Below are 24,180 nucleotides of genomic sequence, written 5' to 3'. Positions count from 1 at the left end.
CGTGTTGGGGGAATATAACACACTGTATTCGAGAACAGAGCTCTGGGTCAGTGTACCAAGGCCCCTCAATTCACCATCAACAAAGGGAGGGAGGAAGAGAATTTCTAGTTCCAAAATGCCATGAAGCATCCAAAAAAGAACTAGCCACACTGAAGATCTGAGATGTAATAAGAATTTAAAAACAAAGCAAAACTAAAACTGAACTTTTAAATTATCTAGAAAACATGCTGGTGATCCTATTTTGGATGCGATATAACTGCAGAGTGAAGGGCTGTTACCATTGTTTCCTCGGATAAATGCATCCCCGTACTTATTCTTCAGCTGTCCATTTACATACTCCTCTGTCTGCTCCAAGGCTATATTCATATAGCCATCCAGGCAAGCCAGGACCCCTGGAGATGGATTCAGACAAAGAGAAGACATACAAAGCAGAGTTGAAAATTACAGGGTATACCTTAGAGCTGACAATCTCTTTACTCATTAGCTCTTACATGCTTAATATAAAAACTCACACCGTAAATGAAATTCAATAGAGCAAAGCACAAAAAAGTCTTTGCTCTCTGCCCGTCTGAATGAAAGGCTAAGACTCATACAGCATGAAGGCCGTCATGCACCCACTGCTGGCAGGGAAAACAATGGGCTGCCGCCTCCCTCGTTGCATGTGTGGCAACAATGGCAACTTTTAAAGCCTTCACAAAAGTAACACGGTAAGAATATTCCAAGTACGACACCATTCTTTGAGAGCTAGACAGGAGTGGGCAATTATGCAGGAACAAATGATCACTAGCCATGACTCCTCTCATGCCCAGTGGCATTTCTGACTTTGGCCACTAAGTGAAATACGGGTCTGGCAGATTGATCTCGTTCTTTCACAACATCTCCTGCAGCGGATGAATGTACTCCAAGGTTAAGAGGAAGGCTCCACAATCTGTCAGAATAATGGAAAAGAGGAGACAGCAGGTGCTCCTGAAAGAACATCTTAAAGCTGTGACTCCCAGTGAGGAACAGCTTGAGAACACGGGCACCATATTGCTTTATAGCACATCCCTCTCTGCACTGTTCCAGTTAGAATATTTGTAGATCCATACTAATAAGAAAAACAGTAAACGTTCCAGGCAGCTTTCGAGGAAACTGTTCAAGTGAACCTTTTTAATTGTGTTAAGATGGTATCAATTTTGCAAAATTGGACCTGATGATCCTTTTTTAAAAAAGATGAAGATATGTAAACCATTAACTCTGAGCCTCTAACTTCAAGTGGTATTTTCTAGATAGACAACTTAAGTAAAAACAAATACTACAAATGTGATTCAATTAACCAAGTCGATAGCCCCATGTAGTCTCAACTTCATTAATATGCTTCTCACTCCCTGCTTCTGCCCCCATTATCCTCTCAACAAAAGTTTCTTTTCAAAATTTTGTGTGTGTGTAATGAGCTCAAGACAGTAAGCTAACAAAATTCTGCTAGAAGCTGCAAACTTTCGAAGCATCAGAATGCACTGTGAATAATAATTTCCTATCAAAAGAAAGCTGAAGCTACAACTTTAGTTTCATTCCTGCTGTATTAGTTTATATCTAAACCACAATCATAAATGAGCAAGAAACTTCTGAGACATGATATGCAAATGTTTGAAAATTAATTAAAAGCATTTAAAAATGAAATGTTCCCTTCTAATAAAAATATTCTCATAGCAAAGGTTTTTTAACAAAAAAGGTTCTTGGAGGTTGGGATTATAACCCCCTCCCTTCTCTAAGGGATTAAATTCCAATGAATAACAGAAAACAAGTTTCTTCAAACTTGAAGGGAAATTGCTAGAGAACTGGGTTGTTTCCTTGTTTGTTTTTATTTAACCACATTCTTTATAGTATGCTCTCAATAGTGTACAACGTTTTGCTTTAATAGTATAGAAGCCATGGCCAGACAATCATAAACGGAGAAAAATTAGGGCTACTACTACCCATGGGAAAGGTTGTTGAAACTTACTAGTAAACAAGGAAATATAAATTAAATGAGATATTACTTGTTGCCAATTAGAATGGAAAAGTTGACATTAAAGGCTAACACAAGGGTTGATGAGAACGTAGAGATGAATGAGCCACCTGCCCTGATGGAGGGTCATCTACACCTTCTTTGACTCTGAAACCGTACCCCAGGGAATTTATTATAAAGAGACACTTGGACAAGTGCTTGAGATTCATGTTAAAGGAGCAGTCATTTACATTAGAAAAAAGATTGGTAAACACCTAAATGTCCATTAATAGGACACTGGTTACAAACAAAAACAAAACTGTGGTCCATCCACTCATGGTATTCCTATGTAACCATTAAACACTCCATGTTGTCAGAAAACTGAATGCATTTAATGTTAAAAAAAAATCAGAATGCATGTACAATTGATCCCACTTATGTAAAATTATGCTTATATAGAGACAGATCTAAATGGGTAAGGGTGATTATCTCTGGATGGTAGAATTTGGGGAAGATTTACCTTTCTTGTATATACTTTTCTCCATTATTTGCTTTGAAATTTCTTAAAAATATATATATATGTGTATATATTTCCTTTGAAAATAGAAAATGTTCCCCTAAAGAGTAGGCTGGTGGATCTCCTCAATGAAGGGGGTACTGAGAAGATACTGAACACATGTCGCCACCCTAATCAGCTGTTGGATATTCTCTACGAATCTATTACCTCCTCTGGGCCCATCAAAAGCCCAGGGGTGAGAAGCGGCACACAGAGATGTTATAATATCTCAGTATTCAGTATAAATCCATTGATTCCACTGGAAAAGTCAAATTAAACTGGAGCTACATTATTAATGTCAAGAAACTAAAGCAGTACATAAAAAGCAGAGTATTTTTTAGGAAGGCTTTTGAATCAAGCTTGAGTTTGAGTCCTAGCTCCTCCCTTACTAGGTGGAGATAATCAACAGAGATCTCAAAGGATTTATGTGAAGAGAAAATGAAAATTAAAGTGATTCATGCACACGGGACCCACAGTAAGCTCTCAATAAAATTAAGTTTGCACATGTGGAAAGTGGAAAAATCTCAAGAGATTTCGATCATTACTCAGGAAAGAGACCAGGAATTATTCAGGAAAGAGGCCAAAAAAGGCTTTAAAATTTTGCTAATCAATTAGTTATCCATATCTGTAAAATATTCCCAGTAATTTAACATATCTTAATTTTGGAAGATTAGGAATTTAGTTACTGCAAAAAAATGGAATTGGATACCATTCCTTACACAAAGTTAGTTTCAGTAGTGTCAAGCCTCTTAAAAAGAGCATTTCATTTTCTACAACACCAGAAAGGTGTCTTTGGATACCCCACATATTATATGAGTGAGAAGTTTACACTGAAAAATGATACTGTCTAAATAGTTGCTTGCCAATCTATTTTTTTAACACTTTTATTACAGTAAAACTGCTTTACAATGGTGTGTTGGTTTCTGCTGTATAACAAAGTGAATCAACTATACATATGCATATATCCCCATTTCTCCTCCCACTTGGGTCTCCCTCCCACCCTCCCTATCCCACCCCTCTAGGTGGTCACAAAGCACCCAGCTGATCTCCCTGTGCTTCCCGCTAGCTATCTATTTTACATTTGGTAGTGTATATATGTCCATGTCACTCTCTCACTTCATCCCAGCTTACCTTTCACCCTCTCCGTGGCCTCAACTACATTCTCTACATCTGCGTCTTTATTCCTGTCTTACCTCTAGGTTCTTCAGAACCATTTTTTTTTTTTTTTTAGATTCCATATGTATGTGTTAGCATACGGTATTTGTTTTTCTCTTTCTGACTTACTTCACTCTGTATGACAGTCTCTAGGTCCATCCACCTCACTACAGATAACTCAATTTCATCTCTTTTTATTGCTGAGTAATATTCCATTGTATATATATCCCACATCGTCTTTATCCATTCATCTGTGATGGACACATAGGTTGCTTCCACGTCCTGGCTATTGTAAAAAGAGCTGCAATGAACACTGTGGTACACGACTCTTTTTGAATTATGGTTTTCTCAGGGTATATGCCCAGTAGTGGCATTGCTGGGTTGAATGGTGGTTCTATTTTTAGTTTTTTAAGGAACCTCCATACAGTACTCCATAGTGGCTGTATCAATTTACATTCCCACCAGCAGTGCAAGAGGGTTCCCTTTTCTCCACACCCTCTACAGCATTTATTCTCTGTAGATTTTCTGATGATGGCCATTCTGACCAGTGTGAGGTAATTCCTCATTGTAGTTTTTACTTGCACTTCTCTAGTGATTACTGACGTTGAGCATCCTTTCACGCGTTTGATGGCAATCTGTATATCTTCTTTGCAGAAATGCCTGTTTAGGTCTTCTGCCCATTTTTGGATTGGGTTGTTTGATTTTTGGTATTGAGCTGCATGAGCTGCTTGTATATTTTGGAGATTAATTCTTTGTCAGTTGCTTCATTTGCAAATATTTTCTCCCATTCTGAGAGCTGTCTTTTTGTCTTGTTTCTGGCTTCCTTTGCTGTGCAAAAGCTTTTAAGTTTCATTAGGTCCCCTTTCGTTATTTTTGGTTTTATTTTAATTTCTCTAGGAGGTGGGTCAAAAGGGATCTTGCTGTGATTTATGTCACAGAGTGTTCTCTCTCTGTTTTCCTCTAAGAGTTTGATAGTATCTAGCCTTACATTTAGGCCTTTAATCCATTTTGAGTTTATTTTTGTGTATGGTGTTAGGGAGTGTTCTAATTTCATTCTTTTACATGTAGTTGTCCAGTTTTCCCAGCACCACTTATTGAAGAGGCTGTCTTTTCTCCATTGTATATTCTTGCCTCCTTTATGAAAAATAAGGTGACCATATGTGCATAGGTTTACCTCTGGGCTTTCTATCCCGTTCCATTGATCTATATTTCTGTTTTTGTGTCAGTACCATACTGTCTTCATTACTGTAGCTTTGTAGTATAGTCTGAAGTCAGGGAGCCTGATTCCACCAGCTCCATTTATCTTTCTCAAAACTGCTTAGGCTATTCGGGGTATTTTGTGTTTCCATACAAATTGTGAAATTTTTGCTCTAGTTCTGCAAAAAATGTCACTGGTAGGTTGATAGGGATTGCACTGAATCTGTAGATTGCTTTGGGTAGTATAGTCATTTTCAGAATGTTATTTCTTCCAATCCAAGAATGTGGTATATCTCTCCAACTGTTTAATTTCTCTCATCAGTGTCTTATAGTTTTCTGCATACAGGTCTTTTGTCTCCCTAGATAGGTAAATTCCTAGGTATTTTATTCTTTCTGTTGCAATGGTAAACGGGAGTGTTTCCTTAATTTCTCTTTCAGATTTTTCATTATTTGTGTATAGGAATGCAAGAGATTTCTGTGCATTAATTTTCCATCCTGCAACTTTACCAAATTCATTGATTAGCTCTAGTAGTTTTCTGGTAGAGTCTTTAGGATTCTCTAAGTACAGTATCATGTCATCTGCAAACTGTGACAGCTTTACTTCTCTGCCGATTTGGATTCCTTTTATTTCTTTTTCTTCTTTGATTGCTGTGGCTAAAACTTCCAACACTATGTTGAATAATGGTGGAGAAAGTGGGCAACCTTGGCTTCTTCCTGATCTTCGTGGAAATGGTTTCAGTTTTTCACCATTGAGAATGATGTTGGCTGTGGGTTTATCATATATGGCCTTTATTATGTTGAGGTAAGTTCCCTCTATACCTACTTTCTGGCGGGTTTTTATCATAAATGTGTTGAATTCTGTCGAAAGATTTTTCTGCATCTATTGAGATGATCATATGATTTTTTTCCTTCAATTTGTTAATATGGTGTTATCACATTGAATGAATTGAAGAATTCTTGCATCCCTGGGATAAACCCCACTTGATCATGGTGTTTGATCCTTTTGATATGCTGTTGGATTCTGCTTGCTCGCATTTGTTGAGGATATTTGCATCTATGTTCATCAGTGATATTGGCCAGTATTTTCTTTCTTTGTGACACCTTTGTCTGTTTTTGGTATCAGGCCTCGTAGTATGAGTTTGGGAGTGTTCCTCCCTCTGCTATATTTTGGAAGAGTTTGAGAAGGATAGGTGTTAGCTCTTCTCTAAATGTTTGATAGAATTCGCCTGTGAAGCCATCTGGTCCTCGGCTTTTGTTTGTTGGCAGATTTTTATTGACAGTCTCAATTTCAGTGCTTGTTGATTGGTCTGTTTATATTTTCTATATCTTCCTGGTTCAGTCTTGGAAGGTTGTGCTTTTCTAAGAATTTGTCCATTTCTTCCGGGTTGTCCATTTTACTGGCATATAACTGCTTGTAGTAATCTCTCATGATCCTTTATATTTCTGCAGTGTCTGTTCTTATTCCTCCTTTTTTATTTCTAATTGTATTGATTCGAGTCTTCTCCCTTTTTTTCTTGATGAGTCTGGCTAATGGTTTGTCAATATTGTTTATCTTCTCAAACAACCAGCTTTTAGTTTTATAGATCTTTGCTCTTGTTTCCTTCATTTTTTTCCATTTATTTCTCATCTGATCTTTATGACTTCTTTCCTTCTGCTACTTTTGGGTTTTTTTTGTTCTTCTTTCTCTAATTGCTTTAGGTGTAAGGTTAGGTTGTTTAGTTGAGATTTTTTCTGTTTCTTGAGGTAGGATTGTATTGCTATAAACTTCCCTCTTAGAACTGCCTTTGCTGCTTCCCATAGGTTTTGGGTCATTGTGTTTTCACTGTCATTTGTTTCTAGGTATTTGCTGATTCCCTCTTTGATTTCTCCAGTGATCTCTTTGGTATTTAAGAGTGTACTGTTTAGCCTCCAACTGTTTGTATTTTTTACAGATTCTTTTCCTGTAACTGATATCTAGTCTCATAGTGTTGTGGTCGGAAAACATACTTGATACAATTTCAGTTTTCTTAAATTTACCAGGGCTTCATTTGTGACCCAAGATATGATCTATCCTGGAGAACATTCCATGAGCACTTGAGAAGAAAGTGTACTCTGTTGATTTTGGATGGAATGTCCTAAAAATATCAATTGTTTAATGTGTCATCTAAAGCTTGTGTTTCCTTATTTATTTTCACTTTGGATGATCTGTCCGTTGGTGAAAGTGGGGTGTTAACATCCCTTACTATGATTGTGTTCCTGTCGATTTCCCCTTTAATGGCTGCTAGCATTTGCCTTATATATTGAGGGGTTCCTATGCTGGGTGCATAAAGATTTACAATTGTTATATCTTCTTATTCGATTGATCCCTTGATCATTATGTAGTGTCCTTGTCGCTTGTAATAGTCTTTTTTTTAAAGTCTATTTTGTCTCATCTGAGAATTGCTACTCCAGCTTGCTTTTGATTTCCATTTGCATGGAATATCTTTTTCCATCTTCTCACTTTCAGTCTGTATATGTCCCTAGGTCTGAAGTGGGTCTCTTGTAGACAGAATGTATATGGCTCTTGTTTTTGTATCCATTCAGCCAGTCAGTGTCTTTTGGTTGCAGCATTTAATCCATTTACATTTAAGGTAGTTTTCAATATGTATGTTCCTATTACCATTTTCTTAACTGTTTTAGGTTTGTTATTGTAGGTCTTTTCCTTCTCTTGTGTTTCCTGCCTAGAGAAGTTCCCTTAGAATTTGTTGTAAAGCTGGTTTGGTGGCGCTAAATTCTCTTAGCTTTTGCTTGTCTGTAAAGGTTTTAATTTCTCTGTCAAATCTGAATGAGATCCTTGCTGGGTAGAGTAATCCTGTTTGTAGTTTTTTCCCTTTCATCACTTTAAACATGTTCTGCCACTCCCTTCCAGCTTGCAGGGTTTCCGCTGAGAGATCAGCCGTTAACCTTATGGGGATTCCCTTGTACGTTATTTGTTGTTTTTCCCTTGCTGCTCTTAATATTTTTTCTTTGTATTGAATTTTTGATAGTTTGATTAATATGTTTCTTGTGTTTCTCCTTGGATTTATCCTGTATGGGACTCTCTGCACTCTCTGCACTTCCTGGACTTGATTATCTATTTCCTTTCCCATATTAGGGAAGTTTTCAACTATAATCTCTTCAAATATTTTCTCAGTCCATTTCTTTTTCTCTTCTTCAGGGAGCCCTATAATTCGAATGTTGGTGTGTTTAATGTTGTCCCAGAGGTCTCTGAGACTGTCCTCAATTCTTTTCATTCTTTTTTCTTTATTCTGCTCTGCAGTAGTTATTTCCACTATTGGACCTTCCGGGTCACTTATCTGTTCTTCTGCCTCAGTTATTCTGCTATTGATTCCTTCTAGAGAATTTTTAACTTCACTTACTGTGTTGTTCATCACTGTGTTTTCCTCCTTAGTTTTTCTAGGTCCTTGGTAAATGTTTCTTGTATTTTCTCCAATCTATTTCTAAGACTTGGGATCATCTTTACTATCATTACTCTGAATTCTATTTCAGGTAGACTGCCTATTTCCTCTTCATTTGTTTGGTCTGGTGGATTTTTACTTTGCTCCTTCATCTGCTGTGTATTTCTCTGTCTTCTCATTTTGCTTAACTGCAGGCTGCAGGTTCATATTTCCCACTGTTTTTGGTGTCTGCCCCCAGTGGCTAAGGCTGGTTCAGTGGGTTATATAGTCTTCTTGGTGGAGGGGACTGGCGCCTGTGCCTGTGTCCTGGTGGATGAGGCTGGTTCTTTTCTTTCTGGTGGGCAGGTCCGCATGTGGTGGTGTGCTTTGGGGTGTCTGTGAACTTATTATGATTTTAGGCAGCCTCTCTGCTAATGGGTGGGGCTGTGCTCCTGTCTTGCTAGTTGTTTGTCATAGGGTGTCCAGCACTGTAGCTTGTTGGCTGTTGAGTGGAGCTGGGTCTTAGCGTTGAGATGGGGAATCCCTGGGAGCGCTTTCGCTATTTGATAGTACGTGGGACCAGGAGGTCTCTGGCGGTCCAATGTCCTGAACTCGGCTCTCCCACCTAAGAGGCTCAGGCCTGACACCTGGCCAGAGCACCAAGACCTGTCAGACACTCGGCCAGGTACGTGGGGAGTTTCTTGCCTTTTGGGAAGTCTGAGGTATTCTGCCAGCGTTCAGTAGGTGTCCTGTAGCAGTTGTTCCACATGTAGATGTATTCTTCATGTATTTGTGGGGAGGAAGGTGATCTGCACATCTTACTCCTCTGCCGTCTTGAAGATCCCTCCCGTTGCTTGCCAATCTTGACTGCTTCCACAAAAACAAATGCTGCTGGGCCAAGGAGTTCTTTAGTATCCGGTTATTCAAGCCTGTCACCAGGGGATGCAGGCACACCAATCTCAAAGCAAAGACAGGAGACAGGAGCCCCAGATCACGCAAGTCAGAGGAACACGCTCTGCTGTCAGAGTTGTCTCTAAAATGAACCATCTCAGAAGTAGAAAAAGAAATGGGTATAGGGGCATCCTTGGTGGCGCAGTGGTTGAGAGTCCGCCTGCCGATGCAGGGGACACGGGTTCGTGCCCCGGTCCGGGAAGATCCCACATGCTGTGGAGCGGCTGGGCCCGTGAGCCATGGCCGCTGAGCCTGCGTGTTTGGAGCCTGTGCTCCACAACGGGAGAGGCCACAGCAGTGAGAGACCCACATACCGCAAAAAAAAAAAGAAAAAAAAGGAATGGGTATAGAAACTGTTGACAACCAATGCTTTTTTGGTCTACTGGGTACTTCAAAGAGGTTAATAAAAAGCAGTTAAGTCACCTTCACTTCTTTAGTGAACACCAGTAAGGATGAAGCATGGAAATCTTACCTCGGTAATCCACTCCGGAATTTAATTTTACCACAACTGGTCGTCCGATGATTTGCTTCAGGAAGTCACTGGGTGTTTGCTTCCGCAGACTCATTTTAACAATCCTGATCAGAAATCTGAAAGGGAGAAATAAAGATAAAGACAAAAGTTAATTATTCAACAAAAAAGCCTGGAAGCCCTTAATGTATTTATAGGAAATCAAGTGTCAAAGGACCACGTGCAAAGAGCCAACACTACTCCACCACCACACCCAGAGCACGGCAGCTAACGTGATTCCAGTTCTTACCTGGAGCCAGATACTAAGCTAAGCGTTTGACACACGTTACCTCATTAGGCCCACAAGGATCCTCAGACACAGCCTCACCACAGAAGAGTCCTGTGATTCCAGAGCCCTGTTCTTAACCACTTGTGACCACTGTGTCCACAGTCAACATACCCACGACCACCATGACCACCGCCACCACGTACCCAACGCTCACTTCATGCTGAGCGCTCTGCTAAGATCCTTAGAAATACTGTCAAATTTAATCTTTACAAGAACCCTGGGAAGAAGGTCTTCATATTCCCATGAAATTAAAGGCTGCTGATGAAATTAAAGGCCCAGAAGGATGAAATTACGTGCCCACAAATGTGAGGGGGATCAACATTCAAGTTCCAATCAGGCATGTTTTTTTGGTTTGTTTTTTTTTGGGGGGGGGGGTTCACGGGCCTCTCACTGTTGTGGCCTCTCCCGCTGCAGAGCACAGGCTCCAGACACGCAGGCTCAGTGGCCGTGGCTCAAAGGCCTAGCAGCTCTGCGGCATGTGGGATCTTCCCGGATCGGGGCACAAACCCGTGTCCCCTGCATCGGCAGGCGGACTCTCAACCACTGCACTACCAGGGAAGCCCTCAGGCATGTTTTAAAGCCACTGTTTACATAATGTTTATATAGTATTTACAACAGCTGATTGTAAATACTATATGCCAAAACAGTAACTCCAGAAAGGATAATAATCATAACTGAGAGCCAATATTTGAGTGTACTACAGGCCGGCACTTATGTAAGCACTTTACATGTATTAATCCACTTAGAGCTCACTGAGGTAGGTATTCTTTTAACCTCATTTTACAGATGACTAGACACAGAAAGGGCTAAACATCCTCGTCAAGGTAACATAGCCAGTAAATAGATGGCCAGCCCATGTCTTAATCACACCTTTATGCAGCCTCCTGAAAGCTGCTAATGTAGCCAAATATTTTTATTATATTATGTTAATTATAGCAGATATACACTCTATAACAAAGTAAAAAATCTTAAAAATCAAGTATAATAGGAATCTAAAATAGGGAAAGAGCATTACGTACCCAAATCAATCACAGACATACATAGCTACCCATCACTCCTTTCAAAACTCATCCTGTTTTGTAAGTTCTCTATCTCAAAATATTTTGATAAACAAACGTAACAAAACGTAACTGTTACTTAAATTAAAACTTTGGAAATTAATTATTCTGTTTCAGTCAAATTCAGCATCAATTTTATTTAGTAGCCATATAAACATTCACATTTAAAAATTAGTATGAATACAATACTTGAAGGACTCTCCTCAAGAACTCAAGTTGTGGGGCTTCCCTGGTGGCACAGTGGTTGAGAATGTGCCTGCCAATGCGGGGGACACGGGCTCGAGCCCTGGTCGGGGAGGATCCCACATGCCTCAGAGCACCTAAGCTCGTGCACCACAGCTACTAAGCCTGCGCTCTAGAGCCTGCAAACCACAACTACTAAAGCCCACACACCTAGAGCCCACATACTGCAACAAGAGAAGCCACCGCAATGAGAAGCCTGTGCACCACAGCGAAGAGTGGCCCCCGCTCGCCGCCACTAGAAAAAGCCTGCACGCAGCAACAAAGACCAAACACAGCCAAAAGTAAATAAATTAATTTTTTAAAAAATCAAGTTTTTTCTTGTTTTGTTTTCAATCAAACCTTTCACTAAACATTCTTCCATAAATAGCACTGGTTATTTCACTCCAAGTCTATCCACTCAATGATCTGAATTCAGGTTTAAGATGATTGTTTGGAGATTTTCTCAATGTAAATCCATGCAGACTCAGCAGTTTGGATAAACTAGAATGCTAGATTATTGGCTTTTCATTTGTTTAACAATTATGTGTATGGACACGCCCTGCAAGAAAAAAATTTAAATGTACACACAGGCTCTAACCTTAAAGAACTTAGAATCTAGAAGAACTTAAACTCTTGTTTAAAGGGCATGAGTAAACAAAAATGATCGTAATTTAAGTAAAATAATTTTCTTTAGGGCTTCCCTGGTGGCGCAGTGGTTGAGAGTCTGCCTGCCGATGCAGGGGAAACGGGTTCGTGCCCCGGTCCGGAAAGATCCCACATGCCACGGAGCAGCTGGGCCCGTGAGCCACAGCCACTGAGCCTGCGCGTCCGGAGCCTGTGCTCCGCAACGGGAGAGGCCACAGCAGTGAGAGGCCCACGTACCACAAAAAAAGAAAAAAAAAATTTCTTTAAACAAGAAAAGTCAATATCTCAAGTTAAACAAAAGAAAATACAAATTTTAAAAACTATTCTTGATGTGGGGCTGACATTTGGTCTATCCAATCCATCTCCTCAAGGTTTGAAGGATTTTTAAAATGTGATCATATAATTATTCTGCTTGGCAAATTTTAATTTTTCCACTGAATTGCCAGTTTATTTGTTTAGCTACACTGTCTCAACAGATAACTGAAATTACGACTACTATTCAGGACAATCACTATTCATTCATGACTCAGACCACACAACATTATTTATGGTGTTTTGAGCTCACGAAGAAAATTACAAAGTAAATACTGTAGCAGATTCAATACCTTTAATGACATTAGTAAAAGGAAACACATCTTCCCATTTATCTACAAAGTGCTTTATTTCTGTCTTCAACATGCATTGTTCTGTAGCTGGACAGGTCTACAGACATGCTGAAGGCCCCACAGAGACTCATTCACTGAGACTTAGGTTCATTTCCCGTCAGATGCTAAGTCTCATTGTGCCAGCTTCTTCATCTACAAACTTGAGAGAAAACTAGTTTATTTTGTGCTAAAAAACCCACTAAGATGCATTCTGATGTGAAAATCTATTATTAACTACCTTGTCCAAAGTTAAAAGTTAATGACAGCAGATGACAGAGCAAGGTAAAAACCCAGCAGACCAAACGAAGAGGAAATAGGCAGTCTACCTGAAATAGAATTCAGAGTAATGATAGCAAAGATGATCCAAAATCTTGGAAATAGAATAGAGAAAATACAAGAAACGTTTAACAAGAACCTTGAAGAACTAAACAGCAAACAAACAAGGATGAACAACACAATAAATGAAATTAAAAATTCTCTAGAAGGAATCAATAGCAGAATAACTGAGGCAGAAGAATGGATAAGTGACCTGGAAGATAAAATAGTGGAAAGAACTACTGCAGAGTAGAATAAAGAAAAAAGAATGAAAAGAATTGAGGACAGTCTCAGAGACCACTGGGACAACATTAAACACACCAACATTCGAATTATAGGGCTCCCTGAAGAAGAGAAAAAGAAATGGACTGAGAAAATATTTGAAGAGATTATAGTTGAAAACTTCCCTAATATGGGAAAGGAAATAGATAATCAAGTCCAGGAAATGCAGAGAGTGCAGAGAGTCCCATACAGGATAAATCCAAGGAGAAACACAAGAAACATATTAATCAAACTATCAAAAATTCAATACAAAGAAAAAATATTAAGAGCAGCAAGGGAAAAACAACAAATAACATACAAGGGAATCCCCATAAGGTTAACGGCTGATCTCTCAGCAGAAACTCTGCAAGCCGGAAGGGAGTGGCAGAACATGTTTAAAGTGATGAAAGGGAAAAAACTACAAACAGGATTACTCTACCCAGCAAGGATCTCATTCAGATTTGACAGAGAAATTAAAACCTTTACAGACAAGCAAAAGCTAAGAGAATTTAGCACCACCAAACCAGCTTTACAACAAATTCTAAAGGAACTTCTCTAGGCAGGAAACACAAGACAAGGAAAAGACCTACAATAACAAACTCAAAACAATTAAGAAAATGGTAATAGGAATATACATATTGATAACTACCTTAAATGTAAATGGATTAAATGCTGCAACCGAAAGACACCGACTGGCTGAATGGATACAAACACAAGACCTATATATATGCTGTCTACAAGAGACTCACTTCAGACTTAGGGATCCATATACACTGAAAGTGAGAGGATGGAAAAAGATATTCCATGCAAATGGAAATCAAAAGCAAGCTGGAGTAGCAATTCTCAGATCAGACAAAACTTTAAAATAAACTCTATTACAACAGACAAAGAAGAACACTACATACTGATCAAGGGATCAATCCAAGAAGAAGATATAACAATTGTAAATCTTTATGCACCCAACATAGGAGCAACTCAATACATAAGGCAAATGCTAACAGCCATAAAAGGGGAAATCGACAGGAACACAATCATAGTAGGGGACTTTAACACCCCACTTTACCAACAGACAGATCATCCAAAATGAAAATAAATAAGGAAACACAAGCTTTAAATGACACATTAAACATGATGGACTTAATTGATATTTATAGGACATTCCATCCAAAACAACACAATACACTTTCTTCTCAAGTGCTCATGGAACATTCTCCAGGATAGATCATATCTTGGGTCACAAATGAAGCCTTGGTAAATTTAAGAAAACTGAAATTGTATCAAGTATGTTTTCCGACCACAACACTATGAGACTAGGTATCAATCAGAGGAAAATATCCGTAAAAAATACAAACAGATGGAGGCTAAACAGTACACTACTAAATAACCAAGACATCACTGAAGAAATCAAAGAGGAAATCAAAAATATCTGGAAACAAATGACAATGAAAACACAACGACCCAAAACCTACGGGATGCAGCAAAAGCAATTCTAAGAGGGAAGTTTATAGCAATACAATCCTACCTCAAGAAACAGGAGGGCTTCCCTGGTGGCGCAGTGGTTGAGAACCTGCCTGCTATTGCAGGGGACACGGGTTCGAGCCCTGGTCTGGGAGGATCCCACATGCCGCGGAGCAACTAGGCCCGTGAGCCACAACTACTGAGCCTGCGCGTCTGGAGCCTGTGCTCCGCAATGAAAGGCCGCGATAGTGAGAGGCCCGCGCACCGCAATGAAGAGCGGCCCCCACTTGCCACAACTAGAGAAAGCCCTTGCACAGAAACGAAGACCCAACACAGCAAAAATAAATAAATTAATAAACTCCTACCCCCAACATCTTATTAAAAAAAAAAAAAAAAAAGAAACAGGAAACATCTCAAATAAACAACCTAACCTTACACCTAAAGCAATTAGAGAAAGAAGAATAAAAAACCCCCAAAATTAGCAGAAGGAAAGAAATCATAAAGATCAGATGAGAAATAAATGAAGGAAAAGAAGAGCAAAGATCTATAAAACTAAAAGCTGGTTCTTTGAGAAGATAAACAAAATTGATAAACCATTAGCCAGACTCATCAAGAAAAAAAGGGAAGAGATTCAAAGCAATAGAATCAGAAAGGAAAAAGGAGAAGCAAGAACGGACACTGCAGAAATATAAAGGATCATGAGAGATTACTACAAGCAATTATATGCCAATAAAATAGACAACCTGGAAGAAATGGACAAATTCTTAGAAAAGCACAACGTTCCAAGACTGAACCAGGAAGAAATAGAAAATATGAACAGACCAATCACAAGCACTGAAATTGAAACTGTGATTAAAAATCTTCCAGCAAATAAAAGCCCAGGACCAGATGGCTTCACAGGTGAATTCTATCAAACAAGCTAACACCTAACCTTCTCAAACTCTTCCAAAATATAGCACAGGGAGGAACACTCCCAAACTCATACTAGGAGGCCAACATCACCCTGATACCAAAAGCAGACAAAGATATCACAAAGAAAGAAAATACTGGCCAGTACCACTGATGAACATAGATGCAAAAATCCTCAACAAAATGCGAGCAAACAATCCAACAGCACATTAAAAGGATCATACACCATGATCAAGTGGGGTTTATCCCAGGGATGCAAGGATTCTTCAATATACGCAAATCGATCAATGTGATACACCATATTAGCAAATTGAAGGAGAAAAATCATATGATCATCTCAATAGATGCAGAAAAATCTTTCAACAAAATTCAACACATTTATGATAAAAACCCGCCAGAAAGTAGGTATAGAGGGAACTTACCTCAACATAATACAGGCCTTATATAACAAACCCACAGCCAACATCATTCTCAATGATGAAAAACTGAAACCATTTCCACTAAGATCAGGAAGAAGACAAGGTTGCCCACTCTCTCCACCATTATTCAACATAGTGTTGGAAGTTTTAGCCACAGCAATCAGAGAAGAAAAAGAAATAAAAGGAATCCAAATCGGTAAAGAAGAAGTAAAGCTGTCACTGTTTGCAGATGACATGACACTGTACAAAGAGAATCCTAAAGACTCTACCAGAAAACTACTAGAGCTAATCAGTGAATTTGATAAAGTTGCAGGATACAAAATCAATGCACAGAAATCTCTTGCGTTCCTATACACTAATGATGAAATAACTGAAAGAGAAATTAAGGAAACACTCCCATTTACCACTACAACCAAAAGAATAAAATACCTAGGAATAAACCCACCTAAGGAGACAAAAGACCCGTACGCAGAAAACTATAAAACAGTGATGAAAGAAATTAAACATTTGGAGAGATATACCATGTTCCTGGATTGGAAGAAATAACATTGTGAAAATGACTATACTACTACTACTATACTACAAAGCAATCTTCAGATTCAGTGCAATACCTATCAACCTACCAATGGCATTTTTCACAGAACTGGAACAAAAAATTTCACAATTTGTATGGAAACACAAAACACCCCGAATAGCCAAAGCAATCTTGAGAAAGAAAAACAGAGCTGGTGGAAGCAGGCTCCCTGACTTCCGACTATACTACAAAGCTGCAGTAATCAAGACAGTATGGTACCGGCACAAAAACAGAAAGATAGATTAATGGAACAGGATAGAAAGCCCAGAGGTAAACCCATGCACATATGGTCACCTTATTTTTCATAAAGGAGGCAAGAATATACAATGGAGAAAAGACAGCATCTTCAATAAGTGGTGCTGGCAAAACTGGACAGCTACATGTAAAAGAATGAAATTAGAACACTCCCTAACACCATACACAAAAATAAACTCAAAATGGATTAAAGACCTAAATGTAATAAGACCAGACACTATAAAACTCTTAGAGGAAAACATAGGCAGAACACTCTATGACATAAATCACATCAAGATTCTTTTTACCCACCTCCTAGAGAAATGAAAATAAAAGCAAAAATAAACAAATAGGACCTAATGAAACTTAAAAGCTTTTCCACAGCAGAGGAAACCATAAACAAGACAAAAAGACAATACTCAGAATGGGAGAAAATATTTGCAAATGAAGCAACTGACAAAGGATTAATCTCCAAAATATAGAAGAGGCTCATGCAGCTCAATATCAAAAAAACAAACCCATCCAAAAATGGGCAGAAGACCTAAACAGACATTTCTTTAAAGAAGATATACAGATTGTCAACAAACACATGAAAGGATGCTCAACATCAGTAATCACTAGAGAAATGCAAATCAAAACTACAATGAGGAATTACCTCACACTGTTCAGAATGGCCATCATCAAAAAATCTACAAAGAATAAATGCTGTAGAGGGTGTGGAGAAAAGGGAACCCTCTTGCACTGCTGGTGGGAATGTAAATTGATACAGCCACTATGGCGAACAGTATGGAGGTGCCTTAAAAAACTAAAAATAGAACTACCATTCAACCCAGCAATGCCACTACTGGGCATATACCCTGAGAAAACCATAATTCAAAAAGAGTCATGTACCACAGTGTTCATTGCAGCTCTATTTACAATAGCAAGGACATGGAAGCAAGCTAAGTGTCCATCAACAGATGAATGGATAAAGAAGATGTGGGATATATATACAATGGAATATTACTCAGCAATAAAAAGAAATGAAATTGAGTTATTTGTAGTGAGGTGGATGGATCCTGAGACAGTCATACAGAGTGAAGTAAGTCAGAAAGAGAAAAACAAATACCGTATGCTAACACATATATATGGAATCTAAAAAAAAAAAAAACTGGTTCTGAAGAACCTAGGGGCAGAACAGGAATAAAGACGCAGACGTAGAGAATGGACTCGAGGACACTGGGACAAAGTGAGAGAGTGGCATGGACTTATATACACTATCAATATAAAATAGATAGCTAGTGCGAAGCAGCTGCATAGCACAGGGAGATCAGCTCGGTGCTTTGTGACCACCTAGAGGGGTGGGATAGGGAAGGTGGGAGGGAGACACAAGAGGGAGGAGATATGGGGATATATGTATATGTATAGCTGATTCACTTTGTTATAAAGCAGAAACACACTATTGAAAGCAATTATACTGCAATAAAGATGTTAAAAAAAAAAGTTAATGGAAGAGAACAGTTCTGAAAGTTTCTGAGATGCTCTTCCTGGGTTAGGATCCTCAAATAAAATTTTCCATTTTTTAGAAAAAAGAAAAAAGTTAAAGACAGATGAAAGAATACAAACCTAGACTGATAGTTGCTTAACTGATGATATTAGTTATTTTTTAAAATGTTATTAATACTATCTTTCCTCACCTTTTAAAAAAGCATGGACATACTCTTGTTCTAAACTCATCAAAGATCATGCCTCCGCCATTAAGTCTCACCTCTACTCCAATTAACATCAATCTCTTCCTGAAGGCATTCAACGCTTCAAATTTTTATGCAGCACCTACCTGTCAGGCACTTAGGCTGGGGATGTAACACCTATAAGATGTGGCCTTGGGCCCTCAGAGTTGACACTCCAAAGGGGACAGAAACATACAAATGGCAAAGTTTTTAAAAAGCTGTATGCATTTGGATAAAATGATGCAGAGAACAGCACATACGGAAGAGTGGCTTACACCAGGCCTTGGAGATCAAAGAAAGATTTCGGGACGTGAACCTGAGCTGAGTATGGAGGGAAAGGAGTCCACCAGCCTAAAAGGAGAGAAATCTTAGCAAAGGTATTAGACAGTGTTTGGGTTTGAGGGGAGAATGCCACCTTGGCAAGAAGGACAAGCAGCAGCTGCAGAAGGGAGCAGGGCCACCATCATGGGATCAGAGCAAGTCAGGCTGAGAGCGCAGCCCTGAGCCTCTAGGCCAGTTTCCCAAAAGTGAATCATCTGCATCGCTTGGAGATCCTGATTCGGTAGTTCTGGGGCAGGACCCAGAATCTGTCTGCAAAAGCACAGGAGACGCCTATGAACTGGCAAGCATGGGAAATACTTGTGTCAGTGATGGGGACCCTGGGAAGGTCTGAAGCAGAGACTTGCATGATTGCAGACAGGCCCTCTCACTTGGTTCTGCCGTCAGAGTTTCCCATTTGGTTACCTGTCACTATTTACTCTCTTTTATATGCTTTACTTTTTTTAAATAGGAGTCTTTGCTCCCTCACAGGACTGGAAGCCACGTGAAAGGAGAGACTAGTACCAAGCTTCTCATTTACTCTCTAGAACATCGACATTGTGCTAAATCTCTTGAAAAAAAATTTGTTTTAGTTATTTGTAAAGAGGATGGTTGCTTCAAACACATTTTATCCATCACTTTAGGAGAGTGTATCTTTTACGTTTGTCTTCATTAGGCTTCCGTGGTACTCCCTGTTACTTAATGACTCGTCCATAAATCCATTTTGTATGAGTCAATTGGTCTCGATACCACAATTTTTCCCATGACTTGGCTCACGTAAGTTTAAATCTTTTAAATTGGATAAGGCAGAAGGAACAGTTCTGACTGTTTCTGAAGGAAGAAAAAAGCCTCTTGAACCACAAACATATAAGAGGAAAAAGGCTTTCTTGCTTCAGGGTCACCTTGATAAAACTTCTCTTCAAAATTAAAGCCATAATCACCCTCTAGGCCTCCTCTCCCTTCCCTGACTCCTACTCGGGATTTTAAATGACCTATTTTCATAAATGGCTATTAAGTCAAAAGCAGTATATTTTCTGGCAGAAGCTACTGAGAGGTCTGGTACAAGAACATCTGCCTACTGCCTTGCAGAGATTTTTTTAATTAGAAGAATGGGGAGGAAAAAAGAAACAAATTTTATTCATCCACTATGTGCCAGGCCACACTAGATTCCTCAGCAATTCACATAGCAACCCTGTGAGGGGGTGAGCAGAACTAAGGCTTGACCCCAAAGCCGAAGCCCTTTCAGAGGTTCAGCTGCCCTTCTGAATAGGTGTTAAACCTGGGGAATGGCCATAGAGACAGTGAGAGATCTCTCTGGAGAGTAGCAGTACTGAGGAGAAAACACCGAAAGTGACAAAGTCCTGTAAATTAGCCTGTGACGATATTTTAAAATGGTCAAACAGAAAGAAATATACAAGGAGACTTGCAAATCCTTGTTTCTTGGCAATGTTCACTGTAAACTTTCACCTACTCTTGAAGTATTTACAGTTTAGGGTGAAAAAAATTGAAAAGGAAAAAAACTGCAATGAAAGCCAATACTACAACCCAAGTAAACGCAGCTGTAGACTAACACATCATTGTCAGAGAGGGCATGAGACTCGGAGACACACAGCTCTCTCTATATCTCCCTTCCGAGACAGCGGATACGCTGCCCTCTTCCGAAGGCTCCAGACCAATCCCTCCTCCCCACCCACAGGGGGCTACCTTCCTCCCCTCTCTCCCGGGGGCACGCTGAGCTGGCCCTCTGCGCACCCAGAGCGCCTCTCTCCACTCGCAGTCACTGCCCTGGGCGGCTGTTTTGCAGTTTTCCTGTTTGCTGACCAGTCTCCCACACTGGGTTCTAAGCTTCTCGGGGACGAGGAAAATGTGTTACTCATTTAGTAACCCTGGTACCTAAGCACACTGCCCAGGCCTGAGGAAGCAGCCCTTAGGCAGTGCCAAGGAAAAGCCCTGTCCCTTCCCCTCCTCTCCCAGCTATGGGCACAGTGATGAGTACAGCATCATCCATGCATGTAAACAGCTATAACCTAGTAATATCTCTATTACTGACCACCAAATTAAAGAAAGATGGAGAAAACAGAAACGTTTCTGTGTTGTCCAAGAAACAGCTGCACCCGAATCAACACAGATGGCTTGTTAAATGCAGATTCCTGAAGCCAGCTCCCAGTCAGACTCTCTAGGTAAGGAACACTGGAGTTTATGTTGTATAAAGTTCCCCAAATAATTTCCATAAGCAAGTGGTTCTCCACCAGCAGTACTTTTAAACCCCACCCTCAGGGACATTCAGAAACGTCTGAAGACATTTTAGATTCTCTTGACTGCGGAGCGTGGTGCCACTGATGTCTAGTAGGTAGAGGCCAGGGATTCGGCTTAATACTCTACAAAGCATAGGACGGCGGTCCTCCACAACGAAGGATGATCTGCCCCCAAACGTCAGCTGAGGTTGAGAGACTCTGTTATAAGCCCTAAAACCACTGTTCTCTGATCTTAAGGCAACAAGTTTTTAAAAAACCTTCAAGGGTTAACAAATGAGAACCAACAGCTAAGTTCTAACCACATGACAGAGTATAAATCATAACTTATTAGATATTTTATTCCAACATATAAAGAATATGAAAACAACTGTCAAAAAAAATCTTGACGGGATTGCCATTCCAAATAATGAATTTCTAGTCCTGACCATGAAAACGTCACTTTTCCCATTTTTCAGTGCTACAGATCACTCAGATGATTACAATCTCTGTTACCTGGCCCAAATCTGAAACCGTAGAATATGAAAAAATATATATACATATTATATATAGATACAAATTATACATACATAGCTGAGTCACTTTTGCTGTACACCTGAAACTAACACAATATTGTAAGTCAACTACACTTCAATAAAAAAAATAAACTGTTGAATAATCCAAGTGATGTAAACATCTTCTAAAATTCTAATACTAAGAACGTCACAGTTCAGTGAGAGACCACCTGCTGCAGCATAAAGAGTACTCACTTGGGATGCGGGAACCCTGAGTTCTAATCCCAGCTCTGCTACTTAATTAGCTGTGTGCCTTGGATAACTCATCATTTCACCTCTCAGGCCCCAGGTTCCTTATCTGCAAAATAAAGGAGTTATGCCAGACGATCACTTAAGGGATCATCCTGCTCTAACATTCAGTCAGGGCCTATGCAGTAACTCCAAAAATACAAATACACACACGCAATAACATCCTCTGAAGAGTCCTGCACAAAATTCAAGCAAGTGGAATTGCCACGTAACACTATATTAAAAAAAAAAAAAAATCCAAAGAGTCTCAACCTTGCCAGTTGATATCCTAGAAAAGAATTACTTTTGGTGAAAAAGGCACAAACGTGAATGATGGAAACTGCTAAAACTGTTTTTGGCAAACAATCTGGCCACGTGTATAAAGACCTAAAAAAGACCCCACAAGATCACAGCATCTATTCTAATAATTTCACTCTGCAGAATCAGTCCAAGTTAATCATCTGAAATATTTTTTTAAAAAAACGTTTATCAAAGTATTACCTGGAATACTAAAACGAAGCAAAAATTCACAAACACCCTAAATGCCCCACAGCCGGGAAATGGTTAAATAATGGATAGGATTTATACAATGATGACTTAGGTAGCCAATCAAAAGAAAATACAAAATTAGAAATTATACTTAGGAATGATTTCTAAATGAAAGTGAAAAACTAAATATACTGTTAAGTGATAAAATGGGTACAGCCTTAGCTCAAATACAAACTAGCCCAGAACAGAGACTGTAGGCGGAAGGGTGCCATGAACGTTATTTTCTTCACTAAACGTTTCTGTATTTCCAATTTTTCTATAACCGTCTTGTATTAATAAGGGGTAGGGAAAGGACACACCAAATCACTCTCGAGATTATCTGCATCATCCCAGTTCTAGACACCTTAAACGAAAATACGGGCTGACCGCGCGCGCACACGCCTGCTCACAAAACCCGTGGAGACAGGACTTAAAACCATGCAACTATGGGCATCCCCAACCTGACAACTCGGGAAGGTGGCCTAGTCCAGCCCTTAATTCCTGGAAGTCAGGCGCAGCCACCCCGATGCAGCGGAGGCCAAGCAATCCCAGGCGAAGCCTGGCCCTGTGTTCGGGTCCGCTTTCCCGCCGAATCCCCGGGCTCATGTCGGGCTTCCCAGCGTACTTCGACCACCATGAGCGGTCTCGGAAGCCACCTCGTGGGGCCCGGCCAAAGCCGTTCCTCCCCGCGCGATGTACGCTGCCCTCGGGGTGGGGTTCTCAGGACCGAGCTCGGGAAGCCCGGCGCCGGCGGTCCCAGATCTCCCGGGCACGACAGGCGCCGAGGAGCGAGCGTGGGCGCGGGGACCCGCCACCCGCAGGCTCCGAAGTCCGCGCTCGCTCCCGGGCCCTCCAGGGTCTGCAGGCCCGGCCCGGGGATGCTGCTCACTAACCCTGCCCGGGACGACGGAACACTGAGGCCTCGGACTGCCCGCGCGGCCGCATGGCTCACCTCGCGGCCGGGATCAGCACCCCGACTCCGGGCACCCCACAAGCCCGGCCTCTGCCGACCAACCAGGCGAAACCGAAACTGAAATCGCCGAGGCTGCGGCGCTTTTCTGTCTCAGCCAATCATTGCTTTCCATCACTACGGCAGCCGCGAGGACCGAAAAGCCCCACCGCGCCAGAGCGCGCTAATCCCAGAATCCTGGTTTGCCTGAAGGTGAAGTTGGCGCCCCGGAGTCAAGGTGGAAAGCGCTGGGGCTCTTTTCTAACAGAAAGCAAACACCACCAGTCCTCCCTCCCCCACTCCCGCAAAGGAAAAAGCAACACTGGAAGGGATATTTTAACCAGGATTACTTTTAGGCAGAAATGTTAAAAAATAACTTGAAGGCATAAGAAACTGGAATTCACTGCGAAAGTAATGTCTATACATACTCAAGAAACGCCCTGAATTTGAATAATTAAATACAAATAAATAAATAAGACAAGCAGTCTCGGACCTTTAAATCCACTTTTGGATTTTGCTTAAATGTGTGAAGACGAAGTCTTTCTTAGCAAGAAATTGTTTCCATAGCGACGATAATCGACACAAAAAATTAAAATCACTGAACTAACTCTTATTATAAAGTGCATTGCATTACAAACTAGTTCTAACTGGAAATGGTGTACAGACATTATTTAAGTGCTGCTATGGGAGCTTGGTTTGGAACTTTGCATGAATTCTCAATATTCTTGCTATTCAAGGGAGAGGAAAAAGAAGAAAACTAATATGCCAGGACTTGATTCCTTTTTCCTCTACACACATACCCTCATCAGCTTAAAATTTATACTTTACTTCTATTCCAAATTTGTAATGCTATAAACAAAGCGATGATATCTTTAAACAGATCTTT

The 24,180-nt window shown here is 40.2% G+C and overlaps 1 protein-coding gene across 2 annotated transcripts in view; it reads right to left on the bottom strand.

Moving 5' to 3' along the window:
- The window catches only part of LSM6 (LSM6 homolog, U6 small nuclear RNA and mRNA degradation associated), a 29,920-nt gene extending 6,543 nt beyond the window's left edge, over positions 1–23,377 (bottom strand). The window contains exons 1-4 of one of the 2 annotated variants that reach the window (XM_065878110.1): positions 23,298–23,377; positions 21,785–21,887; positions 9,693–9,808; positions 279–392 (exon numbers count right to left, since the gene is read on the bottom strand). In XM_065878110.1, the coding sequence (XP_065734182.1) occupies positions 279–392; positions 9,693–9,786 (208 nt within the window). In that variant the 5' untranslated portion in view covers positions 9,787–9,808; positions 21,785–21,887; positions 23,298–23,377. The remainder of the gene's footprint in view (positions 1–278; positions 393–9,692; positions 9,809–21,784; positions 21,888–23,297) is intronic. The other variant, XM_065878109.1, reaches the window with a different exon arrangement.
- Between the last annotated feature and the right edge of the window lie 803 nt (positions 23,378–24,180).

The sequence above is a fragment of the Phocoena phocoena genome, chromosome 5 (genome assembly GCF_963924675.1).
Source record: "Phocoena phocoena chromosome 5, mPhoPho1.1, whole genome shotgun sequence".
Taxonomy (NCBI): domain Eukaryota; kingdom Metazoa; phylum Chordata; class Mammalia; order Artiodactyla; family Phocoenidae; genus Phocoena; species Phocoena phocoena.
The sequence above is the reverse complement of the archived record's forward strand: the minus strand, read 5'-3'. Positions and strand labels throughout refer to the sequence as shown.